At 34.7% G+C, this 20,992-nt stretch overlaps 1 protein-coding gene across 1 annotated transcript; it reads left to right on the top strand.

The window, feature by feature from the left end:
• Positions 1-1,729: 1,729 nt before the first annotated feature.
• On the top strand, positions 1,730-19,667 carry LOC128989610 (E3 ubiquitin-protein ligase RNF14). The gene is made up of 5 exons (XM_054411546.1): positions 1,730-2,043; positions 3,990-4,160; positions 5,676-5,800; positions 7,317-7,459; positions 16,923-19,667. The coding sequence occupies exons 1-5, from the start codon at positions 2,006-2,008 to the stop codon at positions 18,519-18,521; spliced, it is 2,076 nt and encodes a 691-aa protein (XP_054267521.1). The 5' UTR covers positions 1,730-2,005; the 3' UTR covers positions 18,522-19,667.
• Positions 19,668-20,992: the final 1,325 nt, after the last annotated feature.

The following is a 20,992-nucleotide window of genomic DNA, read 5'->3' on the forward strand; positions in this document are numbered from 1 at the left end:
GTTTTCGAAACCTCGATGTTCGATGTTTTTTACATCGATGGTAGGATACTGATGTTTTTGTTACATCGATGCTTTTGGCCAACTATTGAGATACCAATGTTTACAGGTTACAAAAAGCAGACGAAAATCTGAAAAAAAACTTCGAAAACATCCATGTTTTACTCCCCCAATAACATCGATGTTTTGCAACGATGATATCGGTGCATTGATGTTTGACCTATCGATACCAAGATCAAACCATTAACCAAATACCAAAATAAAAAAAAAAACAATTAATTACCAAAACAATCAGAAAGAACGTAAATTCAACAGCACCAAGCAGGGTCGCTTTCCGGACAGCCTTACAGGAGCCATCCGTGACGTCATATACTTACTTCATACTTTTCTCTTCATCATTGACCAGTATAACTGGACAGATGGCGTCAAAAATACTATTACTAAAAGAAAACATATATTTACAGCAAAAAAAACTTTGACAAATTAAATTCTTGGATCTTGATTGAAATTTGGCGGCAGGTCACTTTATTGAGGAGTAGTCGGCTTCAAGATACTCATTAATTGTGTAGAAGGGGTTGTTTTTAAGCCAAGTCCCAATTTTATTTTCAAACGTCCTTGGTTCTAGTTCTTTGACGACAGCCGCGAGTAAGTTGAAAAATTTCATAGCCAGGACAGGGTAGCAATCTTTCTTTTTAGTAAGTCTACAGAATGGTATGTCAATGTGTTTTTTTTCTGGTATTATAACTACGCTGGTCTGCTCGTATTGGAAGTGTAGGTAAATTTTGATAAATGTGGAAAAGGCTGACCAAAATATAGTGGTTGAAGATTGTAAATATGCCCAATTTCTTGAATATGGGCTTTCAGTGCTCTTCATCGCTGGCGGAATCCATTATTCGGAGAGCTTTCTTCTGTAGGACTAGGATTTTTAAACAGGCTGACGCATGGCCCCACAGCTCGAGACCATAGATGACGTGGCTATGAAACAATGACAAGTAGACTGTAACAAGAAAATCCTTGGAGACAAGCCGTTTCAGCCTACGAATGAGACAAATCACACGGTTCAGTTTTTTGCAGATGTAGTTAACATGCTTCTCCCAAGTTAGTTTCGGATCTATTTGGAAGCCAAGGGGAGGGGGGAGGGAAACAGGTCCACAACGTAGGAAGTGCTGAAGGAAGTAGTCAAGGCGAGCAGTGGTGTGCTACAGCACGGCCGCCTTTAACTCCAGGCCGCGGCCTGGCCGTGGTTGTAGAGTAGTGTCGTGCACAGTTAGTATAATATTATTAGTAAATCAGCTGATCGCCCAATGCAAATTTAATGGAAATTACAAGTTACAAGTTGTAGCTTGTAACTTGTATTTTATTATGAAATGGGCCCCAGGCCCTGTTCATTGTTCTTTATTTCAAACATGCATGTCCTCATGTAGTGGTTGTCTATTGGTTATGGATGATCAGGATGCCCAGGTTCTGGAAGAAGGGTTTGCTTTGCTATGTGCATGGTGGTGGCTGTTATAAATAAAAATAATATAATCGATGGTGGCACGGAACGAACGGTAATTTGGAACGAAATAAAACTAAAATTTAAAATTGCTCAGTCTGGTGGTTAGTAGAAAGAGTGGAGTGGACAGTGGATTGGATTGAGAATGACTCACAGTGACAAGTTTTCGTTTGATGGTTTATGATAATGACATAAATGATAAAAAAAAAGATTACTTTAGAAAATAGAAATAGAAACTTCCATTATTATAGGGATTAGGCCTAGTTTCAGTTTGTTTATGTTTAGTGTTATAGTGTTTAGTAGCGTTTAGTAATAGGGAGTTCAGATTTTTTCATTTGTTTGTGTTTGTAATCATAAAATCTTGGACTGTCCGTGTCCCTACTAGATCTACCGGCCTAGCCGTCGTAAACTCAGTCCTAGTCCTAGGTCTACGTTATTGTTAACATCCTTATTTGGCTTTAACTTATCCTACTTGATTGTTTTTTACGTTAGAACTGAATATTCCTTAGTGACATGAGTTCTTCCAGTAACAGAGAATCTCATAGTAAGGAGTAAGTAAGCCAAAAAACTTTATCAACTTATTTCAGGCTAAGATGAGGTACAGTTTCTTAACTGGGCTATTATAAAATGAAACTGTCAAAACCTAACCTGGGTAGACTTCTGTATGAGTTGTTGAAAACCGAATCAAAATATTGATCAATATAGCCCAGCTATTATTTCATTCGATATATCGTATGAAACGATTGATATTTCCATTCGGTTGTTTTTGACAACAGATATGGAAGTCCACCCCCCTAACCAACCAAACTTGCTGATAATGAAAAAATCGAATGAAGGTTTACTAGGACTAAGTTTAATCGAATCTATAATTTCAATCGATATTAGCATAGCCTAGCCCAGTTAAGAATCTGTAGGCCTACCGTACTGTACCCCTAAAATGATTAAGCCTAGGCTAGTGGGAGTCATCCATATGAACATAAAGTCCACTTTTTTGTAGGCCTATTTGTTTTGTTAAGGCCAGGCCCGTTTTTGACAATGTCAGTGCCCTAGGCACAACTAATAGTAGGTAAGTTAGCGCCATAACTGTGACTGCAATACTTATACGGTAGGCCTATAGAAAAGGGTGACCACCAATCGGGTAATCTGGGAATTAGGCTATTCGTGGATTTGTTTGAATCAAGAATTATGCGTGAATGTTGTATTTCTACCTATAAATGTCAATTTAGCCTACTGCAATCGCGCATGACAACAGTGACTGCGGGAGACGACAATACAGTATGTCTACACACGACCTCGAGAGATGATCAGAAAATTGGCTGAAATCAACGATAACCGCAGGCCACGAAACCCCGGGTACTCATCAACAGCCTCTAAGAGCCTTTTTTAGAACATAGCCTAACATTTTAAATATTTCTGCCCAACATTTCAATCAATTTCTATGAATTTGCCAATTAAAGTTTTTTTTTTATAAAGAATGGTCAATTTTATGCCCCTCCAAAAAGCTGGAGTGTGCGGCTGCATACATCGCATACAGTGACGTAGCCAGGATTTCAAAATATGGGGGGTCGACCGACCGGGGGGGGGGGGGGGGGCGTTGGTCCGGGGGTAAAATGGGGGTCCCGGAAAAATTTGAAAAATATAGGCCCTAAAACTGTCTTTTTTAGCTCTCTTGTCATTGAAAATAATCAACCCCAACGTCAATACAGTATGATTATATAATTTTACATTAAATTTTACAGAAAAATATTATATTTAAGACCGGAAGGGGGATCCGGACCCCTAGGACCCCCCCCCCCCCCTGGCTACGTCACTGTCGCACACCCCTCAGGCCGGCCCTGAGTAGGGTCACACATTGAAACACCAACCAATTTGTCCAATCTTTTAAGACTGTGACAAAAATTTGTGGGGACAAAGGCTCCGAGAAGTCAAATTAAATTCTTCTGCGACTCTTTGAGGCTGTTTATGTTCTCGTTCTTTATTATTTTATTAAAAGTTGCAGTTTTGCTTGATTTTGAGCAACTGTCTTGTTATAATTATTTTAGATCTTATCTGCAACCAATGATACATAACTCCATTTTTATTTTAGTTATTTTATATGTCTTGGTCTTAAAATACTCTTAGTAGTAAGGCTTTCATTATGAGATATTGATCGTTTGAATCGGTTAAGTTCAAGATAGGCTTACTGTATTACTCAATAAAAAACATAAATTTGATTACCCTATTTCTCGGATATGGAATTTAATTTTAGATATATTTACTCAGTTCTATTACGTTATCTAAGAACTTTCAGTGAAATACCAGACTTCATTTGAGTTAGGTATTGAATATTAAGATCGGAAGTACCTAAAGTACGCTGCCTAATCACAAAAACCCCAAATCGTTAAAAAAATATAGTGATTTTTCATTTATTGATATTTAAATGATTTTGCTAGAAACATCAACGTTAACCGTCGATTTCAACGGGTTTCACCTAGTAATTATAACATTTTGTTCACAGTATTAAAATATCTCCTGGAGCAGTTGTATGCGTTGAATCCAAACTCAAGGGCAGTGTTTCCATTGGAAGCATGACAATAATCCATCCTAAAGCATCTATAATTGCTGAAGCAGGACAAGTCATAATAGGAGAAAATAATATCATTGAAGAACAAGCATCAATCATATACAGGTAAGCCTTCTTAGAGAAAATAATGGTTTCTGTTATTTTGTAATAAATGTCAAGGATTACAATATTTATTTGATAGTTATATTATATTATTTTTTACTCATAATAGTTTTTAATTTAGAAGGAAGCCCATGTCTACAGTCTAAATAAAATAATATCCCCGCCGCAGCAAACCTGCAGACTAAGCGAATTTCCATTTGCCTGATTGGATTTACTCTAAAATATCTCCTTAATACGTTCAGTGCTGAAATGGGTTAGTATTGCGTGCCTAAAGTGTTAAAATATGGTTATTGATAAATCTCCAAGTAAATGATGTGAATGAATCCAAAATGCCATTAGAAGATCCCCAGGCCTCCATTTTGGTCAATATTGGTGACGTCACTTCCGGTACATCAATTGATGTAGTCCGCTAGAGGGGCCGGTTTGCTGAGTCCCCGCGAAGAAGAAGTAGTCCGTTTACTGTCACATTTGTATCTAACGGGACAAACTTGTTTCTTGACACAAAAGTTGGTAATTATTGGAATAATAACCACAGAAAATTATATACAATCAGTCCAAGTGTCATTTAGAACGATCGGCAATGCAAAAAATTAGTTCACACACACAATGTCAAAGAATGAGTTATTGTTATTTATAAAAACACTGTTCTTACAGAGTAAGACAATTATTGAGAAATTTAAAAACTATTCGAAAACTATATACAACCCCACCCACCGCATTTACACACACCACACAAAAGTACAAGGTTACCACGGTCCCGTGTCGAAGTTAAAACCCGGAGCTGAAAACGATTCGCGCCAAAATAAACTCGAGAACTGGCACAACAGGCTGACGCGAGATACAACGTTCCCCGTCTATGTCTGAGCTAACACTGTACCAATATAGTTGGAGTGGTGCGACTACAGTTTTTGATGTAGTCCGCCATGGGAGCTTGTGACGTACTACATCAATTGATGTAGTCAGCACTGAACGTGTTAAAAATATCACATTCATTCCCTATTTAAATAGCATTGGTTTAACGAGTACTTAGGTTTGCTGCAACAGGTAGGGTGAAAAAGTTTTTTTTTTGTCAAATGTTAAAAGTTTATTATGAAATAAATACATTGTAAAATAACCAATTGATCAAAATATGTTCATAAACAAGCAAATTACATTTTATTATTCTCCATAAAAATAACATGGGAATTTTGAATTTACAATTTTTTGGAATTTTTCTCTATAAGTTAACCATTAGGCGCATAATAAAGCTTCAATATACTAAATTATTTTTTTTATCTCTACAAAATAGTTTGGAAAAAAATTACTTTTTTGAATCTGAACGGATGGTTTTTTTTGCCTCTAGGGACCTCAAAACGAAAAAGTAAATTGGTCTCAGGTCTAGGTCTTACCCCTGTATTCCCTATATGGAAAATTTGCTAAAAACAGGTGAATTATGACACAACATTTTTGTTGGACAAGCTTGCAACAAGAAGCATAAACAAATATGACTTTATTTATTCAGTCCATCACTTATTTCAGGTCTAGGGATGACACATCAAAAGAAAATGCTGTGCCATTAAACATTGGAGTGAATAATGTGTTTGAAGTTGGATGTGAAATACATGCCAAGTCAATTGGTGATCACAACGTGTTTGAATCTAAATGTAAGTCCACTCATATTAATATCTGTCTATCTAGACATTTATATAAAAACTTATATAGTTGCCAACAAGTGTGTTGAGTTGGTTGTTTAAATCTGGTGTTTTTACAATGTCTTGAAAATATTAGCACTTGGCATGAGTATCGATAGCCGATGTTTTTGAAACATGGTTTTTTTTATCAATGTTTGATGTTTTTTACATTGATGGTCTAGGCCTTTACGATTGTTATTGCTACATCAAAGAAAAAAAAAAAAAAACATCAATGATTTTTGGCAAACTAGGCTATTGAAATATGGATGTTTTCTCCATATCTGAAATGGAATTTCTGTATTTCTTCCCTTGAAAGGCTATTTCAAATGTAAAAGCATTGCGAAGTGGACTGGACTTAAAAGAAAGAAGAGTAGAGTGAGAATATGTAAGACACTGTAATCGGAAAACCTCTGGAAATCAATATCTTCTGAAACGGTTAATGACAAAAACTAGGTGGAACCTCCTCTTGTATAATTACTTTTATCAATTCTCTTTTAACTTAACCCTCAATTTCCTGAATAAATTTCACATACAGGCCCAAGGTGAAATGCATGTACTTTGGAGGCTACCAACCAGCCTAAAATCCAATATTACCGGTACTATAGTTAGTAGTGTAGGCCTAATGTCGTTGGGTTGCTTCATAAAACCACGATAAGAGTTTTTTATTAGTTTTAATCTAGATTTAAGATTTTTATTTGTTATTAAGTAATACAAGTATTACAATACACATTTTCAATGTTTTCTTAAGTCTTACAAACAATTAATTTTCTGTTAGAGTAACGGCAAAAATGCACAGATTGAGTAGCAATCTCTCTTTAAAACAAAACTGTTAATATAAATATTAACTCTAAAATAAATTAACAATTTACACGCCACACTGCATTTGAAAATAGTCCATGACCATAGCAAATTACCCAAACAATGGGAAGTTTCCTCATCAAGATCACTTAAATATAAATTAAATTAATCCACTCGGGTGTGTTGCCAGCCTAGAGGTAAGCGTCTCGGACTTCGGTATGGGAGGGGTGGGTGTACTTACCACATCCACAAAACCTTAACTTTTGGACTTGGACCAGTTTCCCTTAATAGCGTTTGAACTAACTCTTGGAATTCAATTTAAAATGTCACTGGCAACACATAAGCAAATAAATATAAATATAAGAAAAATAATGGAATTTGTGTGTTTAAGTATCTGACTACAAAAGTAAATGGTATAGGCCCAACTGTGTTGTTTTGGTATAAACTAAAATATCTGATAAATACAAAAATGACCTTAGTATTAGTATAGTAATATGCATTGTGACAATATATATTGTATGTCATTGTTAAATATTGTTTGTTGTCGATTCTAAAAATTGTTCAACTTATTGAGTAGTAATGAATGAATATACTATTTTTACCGGCCCTTTGTCATTGTAAGTGACTGATTTTATCATGATTATTTACATGTTGCGATGTCAGTTCTATTGTAATTTTTTTTTATTTTAAGGTTATGTTGGCCCCAATGTGGAGATTGGTAATGGCTGCATCATTGGCGCCGGATGTCGCATCACAGTCTCTGAGAGGTTGCCCGACCTGACGGTGATCACAGGACAAGAGTGTGTGCGCCGGCTCGCCTTAGATAAGCCACCGGTAAGTTTCCAATGTTATTAAATTAATTAACGTCTTTATTCTAGAGCGAGTTTCATTGTTATAATGGTTAACAACCACAAGTTAATATAAATCATAACTAGGCATGTTTGCATTCACATTTACAACATCTCCGTTTTTCCTCCTTGTAGTCAACAAACACAATAACAACAAATCAAGTCTTGAATTGGGATAAAATTAGAATGAGTTTAGGACTAAAAAAAATCATTCGGCATCACAAAAATAGGTACTTGGTTATTGGCTACTAGCTGTTACCTGCGGGCTTCGCCCCATTTGCCTTCATAAATATTAACTATTGATAGCCGTATTGGGTTGGGTGGCATTTCGAGTGGCTTTTCATGAATAATTTGAAGAACAACATTGGACTTAATAAGCTGTCAGGGCAGAGCCTTAGGAGAGTATTTAAATAAAAAATACTATCCCCATTAATTCTGTGGTTATATTGGCTCTTATCGTGGAAAAAAATAAGCTCAATTGGTCAATTAATTTTCACGTTATAGACACACTCCAAACATTCATATCTATAATATTAATTCCTTCCATCCAAGCCATTGATTTGGAAGGAATTTGAATGAAAATTTAAATTTGAATTGAAAAATTTGATTTCGGATGAAGTGCTTTAAGGTCTTGACCTGCCCCTGTTAGATAAGATAAGATAAGCCATTGATTTGATCAGTAATGCACTAAAATTATTTACACGCTAGGCCTACTCCGTTTCCCAGGCGTTATTTTTGGAAAAACAAACACAATACAGTAGGCCTACTTTAAAAAAAAATTCATTAAGTTGATGAATTATATGCACTTAAAAATAAAATTACCCTATTCGAACAATCACAACAATTTATAATTTAACAGTTTTCTCTTTGTCTATCACAGCTTTTTTTTTGTTGCTGCTTTGTTCAATAGCTGTTATCTTAAACTTAAAAAAAGTTAATCGCTCTGCACCAAAACCTTGTAACTTTATAATGGTATTGAACATTGAACATCATAGAACCAACTTGTTTAATTGAAACAGATGTTAAGATTCGTTTATTCCTTCTAAATATTATGAAAAGTCATGAAAGGTTAACATGTTGAACTACTTAGTTTTCATATTTAATGCCTAAAGAATCAGTGTACCAAATTTCAGTCTTCTAGGTCAATGGGAAGTAGCAGATTTAGTGATGTCTGAGTCAGTAAGTCAAACAGTCAGTGAGGGCTTTGCATTTAATATGAAGGTATCTTGAATTTTAACGAAACTAATCTATCCATCTATCAATACAATAATAAAATTGATGTGGTGTCTGTCTGTCTGGCTGCCACGACTAAAATACTAAACTGGCACAGCCCAAATTAAGCACAAAGATTGTCCACGTACCTAGGAATATCATAGGGCTATTCACTTCTCTGAGTTCCTCTCGGGCTACGCCCCTTGGATGTCTAAAGTTTTGAGGTGAGGTTTTCAAAAGAAATATTAATTGGTCTCCACTCCATGGAAGCTTGGGAAATTTCACAAACTTTGTTTACCTTTGCGTAGACATTTCAATGTTAACAGTCAGAACTGCTAAATGCTTATTCACAAATTCAGACAGCTGATCCAAACAAATTAAATAAAAACTATTTTACCTAACCCGCCATGTTAAACTTCCCTATCCCAAGCGTGATGTATACAACTTCCTTACTTCTCGAGTGATGTAAAGTTGAAAAAAACTCACTCGGTGATGTAATAAAACCCATTTAAATAACATTGAGTGGATAACTTAAAAAATATACCTCTATGGAGCCAACGACGTTCAACGCTAGAAATCAGCTGTGTTTGAATTTTATTGTTATGCTTTGAAGAATTTTCCTAACCTAGCTTTTGTTTGTAAATGAACGTTACTGTTAGAAGATGAGTGAAATTGGTAATGAAGCATAATATTGCTCGTGACCTCCTGAATATTGTCGGGTCAGGTAAAATCTTGTACGTTACACGTTACGCAAGAGCGTGTTTACATCACTTCGGTGAATTATGCAACTCGCCTTCGCTCGTTGCACAACATTCACCTGCGTGATGTAAAAACGCGGACGCGTTGCAGAAAGTCAACAGTCCCGGAAGGTCAAATAATTTATACCTGTGCCGCTAGGTCAAAAACTACAATGTTTGCAGTGTCTGTAGATCAAAAATCCCAGTAAGTCAAATAGTACAGTCCGGGCTAAAAACGTAGTCTATGTTAAAGCAATTGACTTATTGGGAATTTGACCTAATGCAACAGCAGTTTTAATATAACGAAATAAGATAAAATATAAGTTCAGTTTCGCTGAGTCAACAGTGCCGGAAGGTCAAAAGTATAATCTGTTAAAAAGAGCGATAGTCCTCTCGACGCATGACTTCAATAATTTCGTGTTTTGGTGTACTTAAAGTTGTGCTAAAATTTTGAAAATTGGCACAGAACTTCTTGGTTAGTCCTACTCGATGACAGTTTTGTTGGAACTTTAATTATTTACCAATCTAATTAATAAAAATTGATATGTATGGTGAAATATTTTTAAATCGTGATTTCTAACATGAAAAAGTTAGCATGCGAGATTTTTTTTTGTTTTTGGGTTAGAGATGTTTTGTCTGTGGCAAAGTTGTAGCTAAAAGTGTGATGCGTAAAATATATTTTTTTTAAATTTTTTACAATAAGTGGTTCAATAGATAACTTGGGTTGAAGAGGACGGCAAATTTAGCATTTCGCAACGCATGGAAAGAACTACATCGTACGATGCGACTGCTGAGTGGACTTTTAATTTACAGTTCTAAGGACAAGAAAAAGATGAATATACAGATTACCAGTACATTCATATTATATATAAAACATCTTTCTGTATTACCAGCTTACATTTTTCACTTATATTAATAAGAATACATCATAAACAGGGTGTTAAAAATAAGCGGAGAGATACTTTACCTAGTTAGTAATTCCTTGGGTCAAAATAAACAGAAAATGAAGGATAAGATTTTTTCCAAAATCGTTTCGTTAACCAGATATCCGCCATTTTGTATTTTTTACATACCGTATTTATCTTTACACTTTTTCAACCGATGTCTATGAAACTTGGTATGTATGTTAAGGTAGGAGAGACCCATGTTATAAAAAAAGATTCATCTCGATTCACCCTAAAATTTCTACATTTAACACTTAACTACAATATAATATACTTTACTACACCACAATATTTACGTATCACCATAAATCTTTAATAAAATAAAACGTTAACATTTTTATAATTCAAAGTAAATCAATATAATCTTTCTTTTTTGAAAAATATAGTAAAAAAATAAGGCGATGTTAAAATAACGACAGGCGAGTTTCGATCTGGGTGTTTACGGTTTGAACCTAGGAGGATTTAACATTAATTAACATTAATGTTTAATCCCCCTAGGTTTGAACTAATTGAGAGGAATACATGAAACCGAAGGGGGGAAGTAGCAAAAAGTGCACTAGTACTTACTAGTGTCCAATTACAATTTGATGGATTTAACCAAAACCTTTTCTATTTCACTTATTTTCAGCTGTTAAATTTCAAACGATACGTTTTAGCTACATCATTAACATTATTATCATCATCATCGTTTGAGTTTGGGTTTGCGGCAATGTATTTTTATGTATAAACCCTTTAATTTGATACCTACCAAACTTGACCTCTGCTGCTATTAATTGACTGTATGGACTATTAATTAACAGCTGTGTCTAAGGATTATGTCGGCCTTAAGTCACTAACAGGACAACAAGATCGCTCCACTCATCACACACTCATCTCCATTCATACTTGGCTTAAAATGCATACATTTGTATGGTCGCCATTTCAAAAACAAGTAAAATAGTATTACAATTATATAAGAATTTTGTCTTAGTCTTTGTGGTCCATCCCTCTTAAGGGATAAAAAAGTGATAATAACTTTTCAACCATACTGTATAACGCCAACACAAAATTTTTCCGTTGAACTCCTCCGCATTTCTTAGGCGATTTTGACCATTCATGTCTCATTAGAGAGAGCGTGTCACGTAAATTTGCAGACCAACCTTACATTTTTAAATCCCTTGGGCTCAGCCCCAGCGGCTCATGTTATGAACCCATGCTATGCCTATGAAGAACATATTGATTTATTTATATTAGGATCAGCCCAATTAATTGCTGTTATGCAATTCAAGGAAATAATGTAGGCTACATTATTAACATGTTACTGATTTGTTTGAAATACTATATTTACTATTTCAATTTGGGTTTGCTGGATAATTTAATCCATTTTACCAAACAATAAAAATTAATGGACAAAGTACTATATTTCATGAGCAATCATTGAAAGGACCGATTGAAGTCCTCATCAACCAAAAGAATGCCTACTAAAGCAAATAAAATTGAGACGAACATGTAATGCACAAAATCAGATGGTTCTTAAGTATGTGAAAAAATGTATCGCTATTCAAAAACAGACGGAAAACTTGTAAACATATTCGTGACAATGGGTGTAACCATGTTACATGGCTACATTATCAATGACAAACGTGGACAACCTTATACGAGTGTGAGTAAGTCCGAAAAACTCTAAAAAACAATAAGCAATAAATTGCAAGAACCGTTGCGCCGTTGCTTATATCATTGGGTATACACGTATCCACTGACGTGTATACTCAATGCTTATATCGAACTGTTATATGTACATCGTGAGTTGTTCCATTAGTTGTTCCATTTAGTTGTGTGTCCATTAGTATAATATTTTAGTTGACTCTTTTAAAGTCGGCGGAAATTGTGACTGTTATTACCCTTGAAATAATGTTTGTGTAGTACTTTGCAATCCTACCAATGCTTATAGAATCATATGATTACAATTTTCTGGTTAGAATATGTCGCATAGAGTGGTGACTACTGTATATTTTTGGTTTGCTTGTAAAACAAGATCAACAAAGATTTTCCATCGACTTAAACAATACGATACTCCCAAATTGTTCATTGCAATAACAAAATATCACACAGTTTGATGAATATTTGTGTGTAAACCACATACAGTACACCTGTATTCTATCTATTTTACCTTTTATTTTTCCAACACTTTATAGAAAATCACACATTACGTGATCGGTGAAGAAAGGCTGTATCCCATGTGTTTTATAGGTAAAGAAGACAAGGGCGGTCCTAGACATATATTTTGGGGGGGTCACCGGGGGCCTGGGGGGTATGGAATACCCCCCAAAAAGGAGGGGGGTCCTGGGGTTCCCCCCGGGAAAAATATATAAATAAATAAATATAGGCTATACAGGGTGATCAACTCAAGGAGGCCACCATTGGGATATCGGAAACGGTAAGAATTAGAGAAAACTCAAAATGGAAGACATTCCTTTATTTTTTGTGGCAGTTAAAAATATGATTTTAGTTTTTTGAAATTCAGCCACCATTTTCCAAAATGGCGGCCAATTTTGAAATTTCTTATCGAACCCTATATTTTATCATGTTTTCGGATAGAATAGGCAATTTAAAAACTTTTTTATCCTTGAAATTTTTTCGATAAACCCACTCGTCTAGGAGTTACCGCCTATGGAAAAATGACTTCCGGTGTACATATTACATCATGTAGCTCCTAAACAAGTAAGTTTATAGCAAAAATGCGAGGAGTAAAAAAGTCTTACAATTGCATCCACATTCAAAAAAGACCATAAAATTCATAAAAAATATGAATTATATTATTTAAGAAATGGCAGCAAACTTGAAAAGTGGAAAACTTTTTATTTTATAGTCTTTAAGGAATGTAGATGCAATTCTAAGACTAATTTACTTTTTGCAATTTTGCTCTAAACTTACTCGTTTAGGAGCTACATGATGTAAAATGTACACCGGAAGTCATTTTCCCATAGGCTGTACTCCTAAACGAGTGGGTTAATCGAAAAGGGTCAAGGCTAAAAAAGTTTTGAAATTGAATATTCTATCCGAAAACATGATAAAAAAACTAAAATCATATTTTTAACTGACACAAAAAATAAAGGAATGTTCCCCATTTAATGTTTTCTCTAATTCTTACCGTTTCCGATTTCCCAATGGTGGCCTCCTTGAGTTGATCACCCTGTATATATGAATTTGAACGGATGATGTTTTTGGCCTCTAGGGAGCTCAAAACGAAAAATGAAATCGGTCCCGGGTCCAGGTGTTACCATAAGTACTACGGTAATAGCTTATTCCCTATATGGGAAATTCTCCAAAAACCTAATAGTTATATTCAACCAGCTGTTAGTTAAAACAAATTATATGGGACTAAAACAAATCGATGATTACAAAGATTCCTTTAAAAAATAATTTGAACATCCTTTTATTTTACTATGCATATTTAATTAATCTGCCATCCTCATACCTAAGAATTGAATGTATCAATGGTCAGCATTACACATAGTATAAATAAGTCAACTCTAATTATATCTTTAAATTTGTTTCCAAATGCTGAATTTGTGTCACAGATGCTGAATGTTTACAGCTGTTATGTTAAGCAAATTATATTGTACTAAAAGCTGGCTTAGAAGGTTAGCGTCGGCTGCTAGACTTTTTAAAAATAAAACTTAATTTCTAAAAAACTGGGACCCTTAATTATAATTATGGCTTTGACATTCCCTAGTTCTCAAAATTATCTTTCTTTCAACACAAAACTAATGAAAATCCATCGTCTGGTTGATTCAGAATCGTGAAAAAATCCCATTTACGTTTTAATAATATATATGATAGTTTGGACAGGTTTCAACCCTTCCGAGGCGTAATACATTTACACAGTTTATATGTAGACTACATTATAACTCATAAAATAGTTCTACAATTAAATGGATCTCCTTTTACAAACGTATATAATAACCAGAAATTTTCAGATCGTCCTTGCGTGTATTTTATGCCACAAATTTTGACGAAAGGCTTTTCATTACATAAACTATACCTATTTACAGTGTTGACCAAACAGTTGGCAAGAAGCATTAATAGATAAGCTATGTACCAAATATGATAATTTTAGCTCTATTGTAATTATGACACAACACGAAGTAACTAAAAGCGAGTTTTGTTGGTGTAGTAAGCGTTGCAGGAGGTCTACTTTACACTGAATCGAATCGACGTTTTGTTTTATTGCTTTTGATCTTCCGGCACTGTTGACTCAGCGAAACTGAACTTGTATTTTACCTTATTTCGTTATATTAAAACTGCTGTTGCATTAGGTCAAATTCCCAATAAGTCAATTGCTTTAACATAGACTACGTTTTTAGCTCGGGCTGTACTATTTGACTTACTGGAACTTTTGATCTACAGACACTGCAAACATTGTAGTTTTTGACCTAGCGGCACAGGTATAAATTATTTGATCTTCCGGGACTGTTGACTTTCAGCAACATTCCCGTAAAAACGCTCTTACTACACTTGTAATGTAAATAGCTACTACACAACTAGGCCTATGTGGTAGGTTTATTTATGTCATTGATTATGAAAACAAAGAAAGACTCTATAACCGTAAGTTATGAAAATTATGTTATTGATGTTAATGTAAACAGTAGGACAATTACAATGTAGGTCATACTTTTTGTAAACATTTGGTGGCTTTTTGTTTATAAATTCGATCTACCTAACAAGTGTTTGGATTAGGGGGTATAGTACATCTTCCCATTGCAAAGCACAGGTACAGCAGCTAATATTGAACAAAAACTAATCTTGAACGAATCAGCTGTGTTTGACTAGTAAGATACCAATAGTATATTACGTTACTAGTCCTGAAAATAAGTGTTTACCGGATGAGTGTGGTCGTTCCCGGGATTACCATACGAGTCCGGTACACACATTTTGGACGAGTTACGTACGATAGTTTACGCTATACTACTAGATCTGTATAGATCCTTTTTGTTTATTACTATTCATTACCACCTAAATACAGTATAATCAGCTGATTGGTGTCCGATAAAACCCATTACAGTACAGTAGTACCATAGACTAAGCAACACAAGTAGACTCCTCATCCCATTGTAAATTTTGAAGCTTGTTTTTTGTGTCTAGTTCATGTACGTCCACACTGATCGCTGGGGTAGGCAACATTTTGTTTATATTATTTTAGGGTTATTTTCATGATTTGTGCTTTATTATTTGGTTATATAACCAGGAGACCAGTTATTGTTTATGATTAAATCGTTTTATTAGTTAAATTATGATTTAAATGACTGAAATAACAAGAAAAAAATTGTAAACAAAACATAACCTCTACAGTTGGACGTACAGAATAAACAATAAAATTAGCTTCAGCTGTTCCATAAGGATGACAAATCTACTAAGGGAGTATGATTTATCTATGGTAGTACGCAATGAAACCCCATTTGAATAAGCTGGCGGCAAACAGCTTTTTTCTAGACTAGGCCTAAATCCTTGCGTGGGAAGTTCGTCAAAATAATGTAGTGTGGCGTAATAGTATATTACGTTACTAGTCCTGAAAATAAGTGTTTGCCGGACGAGTCAAGACTACAAGATCGCGCCACTCATCTCCATTCATACTTGGCTTAAAATACCTACTATGTATGGTTGCCATTTCATTGAACAGTATTGAACAGATGAGGAAGGTGATTGGTTGATGCATGCATTCGCTTGTTTAACAGCCACTTCCTCAGAGAAATGTTTCCAGGAGCAAGTCCAGTAAACATGAAGGATGTTGTGGAGGAATTAGGTTGCCATTACCCACATCCCATCAGTTTGAAACTATAGGTAAAAGGCAAGCGAACACTACTGAAGGGGTGTGGAGCTGACTTGCTCTAATTTAACAAAACCAGACCACAGTGCAGCGTCAAGTTGTCAATTTACAGGGGAAGTTCTAGAATAGAACTTAGTTTGTTTTTGATTAGAGGTTGCAGCAAATTCTGCTGATGGCAATGGCAAAAACTCCTGTCAATGTAAACAATTTCATGCATTTGTGAGTTATTTGTAAGGTTGGCTTGTTAAGTCCTTAATCCCAATAGTGTTAACGTCATATTTTATTTAGTCCAACAGTTGGGTCAATAATAACACAATTTTTTCAATCGAATGCTTTTGGTTAAATACAAGCATTTCATGGCTTTTGTTCTGAAATGCAGGAACTTGCAGAGTGTTTCAATATAGTTGGAATCCACATTTTTTATTTTAGTGAACATTTTAATAGCTTACAGCTATTAGCAATGAGTAAATTTTGGCATGAGAGTATTTTTACTGACTGTTAAATAATAGCAAATTAGCAGCGTTTATAAAATGAACAATAATATGTTAACTCTCTTTTTAATGTTCTAGCTAGTGTATTAAATTACTAAAAATTTATCCTGTTTGTTAACTTATTTCATTTACTTTTCGCATTTTTAAGAAATTAACAAAAAATCTTGTCATTGTATTTTCTCATCTACTAAACAATTTCAAGAGATATATTTTCATTTTGTGATTTTTCAATATGGTAACTAAGGCTTTTACATTGCAGGGATGTGAGGACTTAACACGCCAGCTAGATGAGTTGACAGTCATGAGTGAAATATTCACAAAAGAAGAGTTTTCAAGCAGTTCGGCTTGTGACCAAGTGACAGCCGTGTTTGAAGCTCACGTTCCACTCCCTTGTGACTTTACTCTGTCGCTGTCTCAAGAATCTGGTCGGACCAGTTTTCCGATTAATCACTTGCCTCCGATCCGACTCTGCACCTCCTTCCCAAAGGATTATCCGTCCATCAGTTGTCCTGACTTTTTATTATCTTGTTGCTGGCTTAGTAAGACTAAGCTAGAACTACTTGTTATGGAATTAAATAAACTATGGGATGAAAACAAGTGTGAGATACTTTTTATCTGGTGTTCATTTTTAAAAGACCAGAGTCTAGACTTATTAAATATCACAAACAGTTATGAACTGTGTGAGAAAGATCCAACTCCAAAATCAGAGGGTTCAGAAAGTTGCTTGGACCAAATCAAACAACCATACAAATTGTACTATAGTCGACAAGCTTTGAAAGACAAACGAAATAACAACAGATTCGACCAAAAAAGACAAGAGTACAGTTGGAGGAAAAATAGGGGTGTAGATTATTTTGCCCGTAGTAAAGTCATAAGCAAACTAACCAAGGAGGCAAATGAAAAGTTTATGTTTTATCACAAAGAATGTGTCAAACGACTATTTTTCAACTTGATAGATTACAACGCTTCAAAATCAAAAGATGAGTTTAGCAAGAACATGCAGGATTGCAACGTGTGCTTTAGTCAAGTGATAGGGGAGCAGTGTAAACAGCTGAACTGTGGTCACATCACATGTGTGGAGTGTCTACGACGTCTGTGTCAGGTGCACATAGAGCAAGGTACGATGGAGTGTATAGTGTGTCCTCAGGAGAACTGTGGTCTTGAACTGCCCGCCAACCTCATAAACGATCTGGTGTCAAAAGAATTGTATGACAGATACGACAGATTGATGTTGAACAGAACGTTAGACAAGATTAGCAACATGACTTACTGCCCCCGTCCAGCCTGCCAATACCCCATCTCCACTCAAGACGAGGAATCATTGGCCGTCTGTCCGAGCTGCGGCTTCGCTTTATGCGTGTTTTGCAGAAGAGTCTATCACGGAATAGAGGGGTGTAGACTGAAAAGCGAAGAAAAATCTGAACTGGTCGAAGCGTACAAGAACGCAGATCGTGAAAAAAGGCTCGATTTGGAAAAGCGATATGGTAAAAAACAACTGACAGAACTTGTGAACACCGCTGACACGGAAGCGTGGATGTCACAAAACAGCAAAAAGTGTCCTTGCTGCAATATCAACATAGAGAAAAACGACGGCTGCAACAAAATGATCTGCAGGAAGTGCAACACAAACTTTTGCTGGCTTTGTTTGGCACGAGTTTCTTCTTTAAATCCCTACCTACACTACCAGGATCCTAAATCAAAGTGCTTTAACTTATTGTTTGAAGGAATTGAAGGTATTGAGGACATTGAAGACATTGAAGAGGAAGACGAAGGCAATGAAGAAGTAGTGTTCTTCGTCCCTGATGAAGCTATTGCCTCCGATGATGAAATTAATGACATGATTGAAATGCTTGGTTGAAGTTTACCATAGATGCTTTAAAACCTGGATTCAAAAGTAACATGTAGCCTATGCTAAACAAAAAAAAGATAGACTAAAAAAATCATATTTTTTTAAAATTAAGGTAGTTTTGGATACTTAAAAACACATTAAATGGCTTTACAAAAAAGGTTTATTTAATAAAAGATCATTCATTTAAGTAGACTTTTATTTGATTGAATTGTTAATATTTTATCAGTGTTTAAATTGTCATCAGATATCTTTTTGTGGCTAGTTTTCTCATTATGTTTTCCTTATTTGTGGAAACCCCTAAATTGTATCATATGATAAATGTTTTATTACTTTTTTCATTCTATTGCAATTATTTAATCATATTTTAGTTTTACAGAATTAAAATTTGTTGTTACATTTTAGCCTTATCCAATTTTATTATTTGCAATAATTACTGTAACCTAGCATTTTTACAAATGTTGTAAGCAGTCATGTACAATGTTTTATCATGATAATAATTTAGTCAAACATGATACTATTATATAATACCCTGCAGTTTGCAATTGGCATTTTTACAATTGTTATACTGTATTTAAAAAGTCTCAAGAGTTTTTATTTTGTATCAAGAATCAAGGATTGAAGAGTACATTACAGTTGTTTGTTATAGGCTACTGTAAGTAATTTGTAATCAGTGTAAAATTTGTTTGCTTCAATTAGCAAATATGCTAATTAGGTACCTTGCAGTTTTTCAATTACAATTTTTGCAACTATACTGTATATATTACAAAATCAAACAGTTTTTACAATTAAGAAGTGATGCTTTGAGGGTATGGTACAGTTGTTGCTGTTACACCATGAGTAATTTGTAACTTAATTAGGTAGTGTAAAATTTGTTTGTTTCACATAGCAAATATGTTACTATTAGATAGTAATTACCTTGCAGTTTACTATTATTATTTTTGCAACTTTTATACTGCATATTTTAAAATAAAACATTGTATTTGTATGAAGAATCAAGGCTTGTAGCATACAGCTCAGTTGTAATTAGTATAAATTTGGTTTGTTTCTTAATAAGTTGTTAAGTTTGTTTTTTATTGTTATCTGGTCTGTTTCAGTTAAACTTAAGATTAATATTTCCGTTACACAAGTTCTTAAAATGATACTTCATGTACTCAATTTGTATTTGCTTAAGCATCTCACCTTTATCTTTAATCCTTTTTATGATAATTGTCTCATATTATATTTTTAATCCGATGTTTAATAAAATGTTTCTGTTGACAAGTTTTACTGATGAATCTATATTTGCGTATGACTAGTTAAGTTTTAACCCAGTGACTTTTATGAAGGTAGTATTTTTGGTTTTAGAGAAAACTGGGAAGTAATGTCCTCAACTAAAATGAAAACTTACCCAAGTCTAGTTTACTTAAAAAGTTAGTAAAACTTTATTCCGCAAAACTTATTTTAAATCTACGCTCATTTAAATAAGAGCCACAGATGTTATATCACCAATATTAGTATCCAACAAAATGGAATTTTTATTATGCTGTTTACCTTTTGATTGCCAGGTTCTTGATGAATTAATTTTTTAATAATCTATATTTTTTATATTTTCTATAAGCCCCTAGAGTAAATAAAATACTTTTTTTACATTTTTTAGTTTCTTCCCAATGCTTAGTGAATCAGCTCATTAAAATTTGTTGTGTAAAAGGACAGTCAAAACCTTGATCTAAAAAATCTCTATGTGACATAGACTTTTGGTCAGCCACAGCCAGCATTATATAACTAGCCCAACAAAAAAATCATTTGGGTCCAGAATATATCCTTTTCATTGTGATCGTTTATAATTTAAGACAAGCAAAACCAGGTTTGCTACAAAGAGTAGTTGAAATATGTAAAAGGATATTTTACCTGAGAATCCACTAACGTTAATTTGGAAGTAATTTGAACAGGAACTGTTTACTTGCCACCATATTATAATGGGATGCGACTACAGTAACCCTCTTATCCGGACTCCTCGGGACCGAGGCCAGTCCGGATAACGGGTTTTCCGGTTAAACTGACGTCCCCAAAAACTCGTTAAAACCTACTGTGATATTGTGTGTATTTATTGTGATATTTGCTGAGTCACGTGATGACTGGTCTCAAATCTTTCCCTTGAGAACAGTCATTTTAGTACTGCCCACTTCTTGCCAATCTAGTCCGGTTAAACCAATGTGCTGAAAAAAATTGTCCGGTTAAAGAGATGTCATTTCCGCCGAGTGTAGTCCAGTTAAACCGATATCCGGTTAAAAGGTGTCCGGATAAGAGGGAGTCTACTGTATACTTGGTTAACAAAATTTAGGCAGTTATAGAGGAAGAAATATATCCCCTCCACTTGATCCTATCTTAAAATGAAAGCTCAACAACTGAGGTTTTCCAAAATGTTATTCAGCTGCCACATATTAAGCAAAAGGAGTAGTGGGGGAACTTCCCCTTAAACCGCCTAAATTTTGTGAATGGGC

Source organism: Macrosteles quadrilineatus, unplaced genomic scaffold, assembly GCF_028750875.1.
Source record: "Macrosteles quadrilineatus isolate MER2022 unplaced genomic scaffold, UCM_ALF_1.0 Scaffold_3__2_contigs__length_128488019, whole genome shotgun sequence".
Lineage (NCBI taxonomy): Eukaryota > Metazoa > Arthropoda > Insecta > Hemiptera > Cicadellidae > Macrosteles > Macrosteles quadrilineatus.

Bases quoted from the DNA above. Each gene is read 5' to 3' on its own strand.
- LOC128989610 (XM_054411546.1), top strand. From the start codon at position 2,006: ATGAGTTCTTCCAGTAACAGAGAATCTCATAGTAAGGA. The intron at 2,044-3,989 runs GTAAGTAAGCCA...TTTTGTTCACAG, and splicing joins AGAGAATCTCATAGTAAGGA to TATTAAAATATCTCCTGGAG. The intron at 7,460-16,922 runs GTAAGTTTCCAA...TTTACATTGCAG, and splicing joins TCGCCTTAGATAAGCCACCG to GGATGTGAGGACTTAACACG.